The sequence below is a fragment of the Dicentrarchus labrax genome, unplaced genomic scaffold (assembly GCF_905237075.1).
Source record: "Dicentrarchus labrax unplaced genomic scaffold, dlabrax2021, whole genome shotgun sequence".
Classification (NCBI taxonomy): domain Eukaryota; kingdom Metazoa; phylum Chordata; class Actinopteri; family Moronidae; genus Dicentrarchus; species Dicentrarchus labrax.
In genome coordinates, this window is record NW_026136720.1 from 700,710 (window position 1) to 710,000 (window position 9,291).

General features: G+C 41.6%; 2 protein-coding genes across 2 annotated transcripts in view; both read right to left on the reverse strand.

The window, feature by feature from the left end:
* Positions 1 to 836: 836 nt before the first annotated feature.
* Positions 837 to 6,293, reverse strand: LOC127353842 (sal-like protein 1). The gene is made up of 4 exons (XM_051383404.1): positions 6,245 to 6,293; positions 5,544 to 5,759; positions 2,926 to 5,453; positions 837 to 1,454 (listed from the first exon to the last, which is right to left on the reverse strand). The coding sequence occupies exons 1-4, from the start codon at positions 6,291 to 6,293 to the stop codon at positions 1,149 to 1,151; spliced, it is 3,099 nt and encodes a 1,032-aa protein (XP_051239364.1). The 3' UTR covers positions 837 to 1,148.
* Positions 6,294 to 8,664: 2,371 nt separating this feature from the next.
* Positions 8,665 to 9,291, reverse strand: part of rbl2 (retinoblastoma-like 2 (p130)) — a 15,775-nt gene continuing 15,148 nt past the window's right edge. Inside the window, 1 exon segment of the mRNA XM_051380808.1 lies at positions 8,665 to 9,291. This exon segment is cut by the window's right edge and continues 1,769 nt beyond it. The gene's annotated coding sequence lies outside the window, so the exon portion shown is untranslated.

Sequence of the window (9,291 nt, forward strand, 5' to 3'; positions counted from 1 at the left end):
GTCCCACTGTTATTACAGACAGTGAACTCACCACAGACTCTGTCCCACTGTTATTACAGACAGTGAACTCACCACATACACTGTCCCACTGTTATTACAGACAGTGAACTCACCACAGACACTGTCCCACTGTTATTACAGACAGTGAACTCACCACAGACACTGTCCCACTGTTATTACAGACAGTGAACTCACCACAGACACTGTCCCACTGTTATTACAGACAGTGAACTCACCACAGACACTGTCCCACTGTTATTACAGACAGTGAACTCACCACAGACACTGTCCCACTGTTATTACAGACAGTGAACTCACCACAGACTCTGTCCCACTGTTATTACAGACAGTGAACTCACCACATACACTGTCCCACTGTAATCAACAAATCAATAGTCATAATTGATGAAAGATTCAGATAAACAGAAATCTGTATTTTTTGTTATCGACACTTAAAAACAAAGATAACGTACAGACTGACAGTGAAATTGTAAATAACAACAATTGACTTTTTACAGACATGTTTGATATATGTCAGCTGACCCTTCCTAAGCCCCGCCCCTTTCTGCTCTGTGCTCCTATCACAGTTGAGCAAGCCTCCGTCAGAACTAGCTATTTTACATCAACTGTTAGTTAGCTAGTTAGCTAACATTTTGCTAGTTAACTTAAGATATTACTACATTGCTTTTATCTTAAGTGTCCAGCCAGCTAATCTACATCAATCATTAGCTGGCTAGTTAACCAGCTAGATAGCTTCTGCTGCATAGCAGAACACTAGCTAGCTAGCAGGCGAATCTACATTAATTATTAACTATATCTCATAGCTAATGTTAGCAAGACACTAGCTAATTTGTTGTTAGCGTTTTGCTAACATTAGTTAACCTAAGATGGGACTATATATGTGTCTTTTATCTTATAACCATCTTCAAAATGTGTCAACATAGATTAGCTTAGCATATAGCGTATCTAAGAACAGGAAAGGAGGAAGTTGATTGAGGTTCTGACTGAGGCTCAACTGTGATTGGAGCACAGCTCATAAAGGGGCGGGGCTTAGGGAGGTTTAGTTGTAAAAACAGTAAAACTGTATAAAACCACAAATTTAACATTTACATATATTTTGAAACACAGAATAAAACATTGCACAATATTTATGTCTCTAAATAACTGGTCCCATCAATAAGAGGACAAACACCGGAGCTTTCTACAGTTGTCTTCTTCAGTCCTACGTGTCCTCCGCTCTGAATCTCACAGACATCGGTCATCTTCAGACCTGGTGGACTTTGGTTCCAGCGGTGAACAGAGTCTCTGCTTTTGGAAACCATCACTGGATCCCTCTGTGGTGGCTCAGGAAGTTTGACAGGACGAGTCCCAATTCCCACCGCTGATCTGTCCACAGACAGTCTGCAGTCTCTCCTACTGGGGGCGCTGTTCCACATGTGAGTCCCCATATGAACCTACAAGAGGGCAGTGATTGGTTACCAGATAACAGGACATTTTGTGATCAATTCATTTGTTTTTGGAGGGAGCATAAAGTTCCTTGTGGTCTAGTGGTAGGTTTCATCCAGGTGGATCAGGTTCAACTCCTGGTGTAAGAATCAGCATTTAGAGCAAACTATCAAATTCACTGTGTTAGTAAAGACTGACAACTAGATCAGCCCTGTGAATCTGGATGAAGCTAGCTGATAGTATTGTCTACGTTAGCTAGTTGGAAATTCACCCATGTTAGCAATCAAGCTAACGTTATCCAGCTAACAGCACAATCAGACAATATGTTCCACTAGCTTAGCAGTAATGCTAGCTTTGACTTTGGACTCTGTGTTGGACTCTGTGTTGGACTCTGTGTTGTGGACTCTGTGTTGGACTCTTTGTTGGACTCTGTGTTGTGGACTCTGTGGTGGACTCTGTGTTGGACTCTGTGTTGGACTCTGTGTTGTGGACTCTGTGTTGTGGACTCTGTGTTGGACTCTGTGTTGTGGACTCTGTGTTGTGGACTCTGTGTTGTGGACTCTGTGTTGGACTCTGTTGTGGACTCTGTGTTGTGGACTCTGTGTTGGACTCTGTGTTGGACTCTGTGTTGTGGACTCTGTGTTGTGGACTCTGTGTTGGACTCTGTGTTGTGGACTCTGTGTTGTGGACTCTGTGTTGGACTCTGTGTTGTGGACTCTGTGTTGTGGACTCTGTGTTGTGGTGGGTGTTGGTCGTTTGTAGCCGTTAGCGGACTCCATTTATAAGCTAATGTTAGCTAGTGTTGCCCACTGTTGGCACTGTAGGGAAGCGGAGAGAGAAGGCACTCGGGAGCATAAAGGTCACAACCTTTGACCCTCATCCTACATAGAGACACATAGAGATCAGTCCACAGACAGCAGAGGGACAAAGCTACACTACAACCTGTTCACTCTCTGCTGATCAATAATCTGATTATTATATAGACAGAACAGGATTCACAGTCTGACATATGGAAGCTTTAAGAAGGACAATGCTTTGTGATATTGTTAGAAGCCAATTTTGGCTTTCCACTACAGGAACCGAATGACCCATAACTAAGTTCTGCTTTGTGTTGAGTTGTGTTGACTGAGTTTTACAAACCAGAATGTTTTCGGTGTACGCCGCCAAAAAGTCATCATCAGATGCCAGAACAAACATCATCTTTTTAAACAATGTTGGGTAGGAGAGGGTAGTTCGGTTGTGGGCCTGACTGAAACACATCCTGCTTCATTGATTACTGTGTTTGATGTTGTTTATTGCTGATGAGCCATTGCATTTATTTCCCCTGAGAGTACCTGAACTTGGACTTAGTAGCACATCCTGAGCAAATTTAGTTACAGGAACTTCTCCCCAAAGCGGGGAGCAAATGGTGGAAACAAAAGCAGAATCTGTTAAGTTCCTGTAGTGGAAAAGGCCTTAAATGATAAATGTTGAACCAACCTTTAGATTCCCTTTTGTAGTAAAAGCTCGTCCACAGATGGCGCAGGCAAATGGCCTTTCCCCGGTGTGAGTCCTCTCATGGATCTGCAGAGCACTGGAGGAGGAGAAGCTCTTCCCACAGGTCTTGCAGTGGTGCTGTTTGGGCGTCCGGCAAGGTGGTACTACAGCACATAGAGGGAAAACACAGGAGCTCTGTGAATGACAAGAAGGATCCTTGCCATTCCTAAAAGAGGAGCTCAGGAAAGCAGTCAGGTCTATCTTTACAGCTTGTGAGCTAACAGAGAACTCTGCACTGTTATGGTTGTGTGCTTGCTCAGGAGTGGAGGGTTCAAAGAGATGTGCTGGGAAATCCCTCATTTGATGTGTGAGCATGTGTTGCTTGAGATTCCCCTTAGTGGAAAAGCCCCTGTTGCATATTGTGCAGATAAAGGGTCTCTCCTTGGTGTGGCTCCTGTAGTGGATATCCAAGGCGCTTTGACAGGCAAAATTCTTCCCACATATATCGCAGTAAGTGTTCTTCAGGAACCCCTTTTCTCTGAGACTGGGAATCAAGCTTGGCGAATCCTCTGCAAGGTTAAATTCTTTCAGGTCGGCAGGCGCTGTAGAATCGAGCCACGTCTGGAATGATTCATGAAGCTTGGAAGTCTTAAAATATATTGGAACTTGGTCATTAGGGTACAGAGACGGTTCAGACGTGGGGAATGTGCTACTCCACTGATTGCTTTCACCAGCCGGTTGGTTGTTTGTTTGACTGCATTCCTCATTTGATCCCTCTGGCCTCTCTGTTTTGATCCATTTGATTTTCCCATTTGGCCCATGGCAACTTGTGCTCTTGTTAGCATCAGGTAGAGATGGGGCCAAATGGATGGATGATGTGAATCTAGACAATCGATCGTCCCCATTATCGTCATTTGAAAAGTTTGTTTTGTCACCCAATCCTTCTTTAAAATCAACTGAGTATTTCCGATTTGTAAGGTCTGGATTGGGAAAGTGACCTTCCGTGTGAATGCGTACGTGTTGCTGCAGGACTACAGCATTCGTGAATTTCCTTTGGCAGATGGGGCATGAGTGCTGGACCCTAAACGGGATGGTGGCACGGTGAACAGCTTGGTGTGTCTTCAGGTTTCCTTTGGTTGTGAAAGCTCGGCAACAGAGCTTACACTTGTAGGGACGCTCCCCTGTGTGTGTCCGATAGTGCATCCTCAGGGCACTCTGACAGCTCAGTATACGGTGGCAGATGATGCACTCATTTGGATCTGACACTCGTTTTTCAGTGGCATCTAATGGCATCCGGAGTTTGGAGTCGTTAGCACGTTTTAATGAAATGAATCTGGAAAATGAGTTAGGATTGGGATAGGTGAATGGATTGGATATGACATTGATGGATTCCTCTGACAGGAAGTTAAAAGATGGTTTTAAATTTTCACTTTTAAGATTCATTGTTCTTTGTTGCCTGGTCTCAGCTGAGTCAGAGGTCTTTGTAGAAGACCTGAAGTCCATGGTTGCTGCTGAATTAAAGTAAAGATCGGCTACTTTATCCAATGACAAGGACGTACCTAAAAGAATCCCAGCATTGGTTTGGATACCGTCCAGGTGTTCAGGATAAGGGTTCATTTGGATATGCGGGTACCTCTCTTTGTGCTTCTGAAAATGAACCTTGAGGTTCCCCTGTGTGGAGAACCAGTTTCCACAGATGTTGCATTTGTACGGCCGTTCTCCGGTGTGTAACCGCAGATGAATTTCCAAGGCACCGTCGCTTCCAAAAACTTTCGCACAAAATCTGCATTTGAAGAGCAACTCTTTTGGAGAGAGTGTGGGTGCAGGGAGCTTCAGATTCTTGCATTTCCCCTGTTGGGCCAAGGCTGCGAGGGCATCCAGATCCTCCACAATCTCACTGATGTTTGGTATAGAATCTGAAGCTGTGTGCTCGCTGCAAGATGAAGGTAAGTGGGAGTTCTTGGAAGTCCTACTGATGAAACAATTATTGCTTAACATTAAAGAAGACATCTTGGTTTGGGACAGGAAGTCAGGGGAACCACAGTCCATGTGCTCGGGGACTGCTGTTGTCACAAGTTTGCTAAACCTTTGTGAGGACTCTGAGCGTGAGAGCTGCTCTTTGGCTGTAAAATGCTTGAAGTCGGTGATGTTAGCAGACTGAGCTGACAAGCATTTAGCTAAACCAGCAGCTGCAGCTAGTTGCTGAGAAAGTTGAGTGCTGAGAGCCTTGAGCTGATTGGTGGATTTTGAAGATGGCAGGTCTTTGGTGTAGTTCAGCAGGGTCTCCGGTATCTCGGCTTGGTGAGAAGCAAACAACAGCAGCTGGTGATGGATTTGATCGATCAGCTGCAGCTGGTGAATCTGTTGTATTTGCAGGGCGAGGAGCTGCTGCAGCAGAGACGAGCTGTCCGAGTGCGTCAACTGTGAAAGCTGTGCCACCGCCACTTTAGTGCTCTCTAGATTTTCAATAATGACGTTGCTCTTCATCCACGGGTTCTGGTCCACTGCGCAGCCAGGTTGAGGTGAGGATTCTGGGAAGAGTGAGGTATAAAGGGCAGTCTTACATTCAGAGCCACTGGTGCTTCCTGGGCTTTCTACACTTCTACGGCTGCTTAAACAACCTGTGAATACTGCCCTGTAGCATCTGTCCTGTGATGTGTTGGTGTTGTCTGTTTGACCCGGCCCCCCCAGCAGATCTTCATCCTCATTCACAATCAGAACTGGAGGATCAGTAGAGCAGTTTCTTTGATGTTGTTCCAGGTCTGATAGCGAACTGAACTCTGCACTGTAGCGGCTGCAGACCGCAGGAGGAGCCTCCGGACTGACAGACGCATCCTCTACAACACACAGAGGAGATTATTGTCATGATGCAGTTTTTATCATAAAACTAAAAAACCTTTAAAGGAGTAAAAAGATGTTTTATGTCCTAACAAATCATGAACACTTGTTTTTTAAAGAGCAAATAAGAATATCTTCATTTGAGATTATTCTGAAAACCGTTAAACGTCACAACCAATTTCTCACCTGACTGAACTCAAATGCAAATTACCAAAATGTTTTAATTAGGAATGAACGTCAACCTAATACATATAGATGCAGCACATATATTTAAAGATGTAACATGTAAATAATAATATAATAATCTCAACATAAAGGAAAACTACAGGTGTGTGCAGGAATGTTTAGATTATTGACTATAATTATCACATATGATAATATTATAAAGAAGATTATAAAGACCCATAAAGTAATATTTTTAAAAAACTCTGTTAATGAACATTTTTAAAGAATCAATAAAGAGTCAATAAATAAATAAACTCACCAACAGCCGGTCGGATGTGCTGAGGGTTGAGCTGCTTCCTCCGTGACATTGTTCAACTGAATGAGAGAGAGACAGAGAGAGAGACAGAGAGAGGGAGAGAGAAACAGAGACAGAGACAGAGAGAGAGACAGAGAGAGAGAGAGAGAGAGACAGAGAGAGACAGAGACAGAGAGACAGAGACAGAGAGAGTACTTCTACTTCTAGTTGCTTTTATTTATTTGCAGATGATGATAATCAAATAAAAACATAAATAAATAAGTAAACATAATTATTACTATTATCACTGTTGATAAACACAAACAAACAAACAAAAGAGATTTTACACACAAACATGTAAAAAGTTTATAAAATAAGATGTTTTCTTATAAATGAAACTGCCATGAATTTATTAATCAAACAGTTTATTAATCAATCAGTTTATTGACAGAAAATCAGTTTACTGTAGCTACAATCAGTGTGTGACATCATCCACAAAGAAACAGTCTGCTGGGTCTGTGAGGATGACGAAGATGAGGATGAAGAGCACCACCAGTGGCCGTTCAGTGAGCTGCAGTCAGCGTCCTGTTGCATCACCCTGGGCTTCAGCCAACAGAGACAAACACTGAACGCTGTAAAATAACTGACAATCATATTTAGAATAACGTTACTATCTGCAATGTTCCTATATTTTATTTGGACCGTTGGCTCCATGCTACTAACTAACTAACTAACTAACTAAAATGATTAACAATCTGACATATGGAAGCTTTGAAGAACATTTTTACAGTACAAAAAATAAAACAGCATAAACAGTTTGATTTGGATTTTTATTTAAAAAGTGTTAAAATAACAGAAAACTGTCTGAAATAGAAAAAAAACAGTTGTGCTGAAAACAGAATGAAAATAAGTTTTCTGAGACCTTCGTGAAACCTGAGCTGTAACGCTGTCAGACAGAATCAGACACTTTGAGTTTCTTGTCGTTTATCAAACAGTCAACATGGACGGAGTTCAAAGGAACGACTCAGCAGATTTACTGCTGTGTCATGTTGGAGGTGTGATGGTACAGATGTTAATAAATCAGAGTGGAAATAAAGAGATCAGGCCAGCAGCTGCAAGTTTTACGGCTCTGTCAGTATTTGATGGTCTGAGTTTACAACATGAACAGGAAACTTTCTCTACACAGAAATTAAGCTTTTAAAACTGGGTTTTATTTTCACCTGAAAACTTCAGATCAGCAACAAAGATGTGAACACCTGAAAAGACGGTGATTTGTTTAAGGACACATAGAGGATTATTTCTTTATAATAACGTAACATTGGACATCTGTTGGACGTCAGACTGCTGGTGGATCCGGATTTCACGGACAAATAAAGCTCAATGTCATCAGCATAGAAAATAAAGCTTATGATTATGTATTTTTCCAAGTGGAAACATTTAGATATAAAACAGAAGGAGACCAAGGACAGAGCCCTGAGGTACTCCACAGAAAAATCCCTTCAATCATTAGTTCAACCAAGACAAACTATTCAAAACCAAACAGACCCGTTGATTAAAAACTGAATAAAGCAGTTCCACCTTAAAAATAACGGTTTCTCCAGACAAAGGACGTTTCACTGTTAAAAGGGTTTTTTGGGGATTCAAGAAAAGATAGTTGCTTGTTGAAACAACCAACCCAAAGAGTCTTTATATATTTCCTGGCTCTGATTGATTGTTCTAGTCCCATCAGGACCACTAGGAGGAGCCAGAGGAACCTGATTCGTTCACAGATTGTCTGTCTCCTGCTCAACAGTCAGGATATAGTGAAAGATTCAGTAGTGAAATAATACATTCAGAATAAAAGCTTATCATTTTATAAAGCCCTTATCAAATATGTATTATTATCTTGGGAATAATAGTGGAACATTAGTGTGCATGTAAACGTAGTCAGTGTAAGCTTATGGTGAAAGTATTTGGGGGCTGGTGTGCGTCATATGACGTCGCTATAGTTACACCTTTTGGCCACTCCGTCAAATTGGCTTTAGAGCGGCTCGTGGGTTCTCACAGGAAACAGAAACACAACAATTCTTATTTCAGGTGATTTTATGGTAATGTAAACAGTATTATTATATATTATCTTCCAGTTCTAGGGTATAGTTTACCCTCCTCTGCCTCAGTGTGACCCACTGCACCTTTAAATCAACCAGGTGTCTGTATGAACACTGGATGATAATCTGAAGTTAATACGAAGCTCTGACACATTTGTGACAGTTTCAGATGATCAGAAACTGGGCGACTAATATTTATTCAGATTGTCCAGTTTTATAATACAGTAAACAAACTGTAATGATTTAATTGCTCAGGTAATGTCGTTGTTGTTGTTGTTGTTGTTGTTGTTGTGCATTACACAGTAATAAAAAGCATTCAGATTAACCAACAGAAGCATCTAGTGGCCACACACAGAATCACTTTAAACATTTTATTTATTCCATCAAGAAAGTCTAATAAAAGTAAAGTTTGTTGGATGTAAACAGACAGATACAATGAGTACAAAATAAAGGCACTTAACTTACATCACCTCCATAAAATATCTTCTCTTTTTATACAAATATTTACACTCCTCATCCCGACGGTGGTCGGCGAGTTAAAACTCAAACAGTTTCAGTCTGCTGGTGTAACATCAACGTGGAGCCCTTTAACTGACACCTCTCATTAAAAACAACCAGGGAGCAGTTTTACATGATCAAGTGTTTTTGAAATGAAACTTTTTGTAAACTAACGGTGAAATAGAACTTAAATCATATTTGTCATTAGTATAAAGATAGAAAACACACATACAAGAAGAACACGTAAAAATAAAGCTGCTGCTTCATCACACCTTCTCTTCAGTGACTTCATGGGAAACAGACAATAAATGGATGGAATGAACATAATACTAACGCTTCCTTCTCTTCCTACAGAACGCAGTGATGATCCATCGCCACCTTTTCATTGATTATTGATCCAACCCTGCCCCCGCCTTATAGCTTAATCTGAGTCTCAGTTGATGGACTGAGACTACGTCCATTAACAGTAGCTGTAAGCAGCTCCTG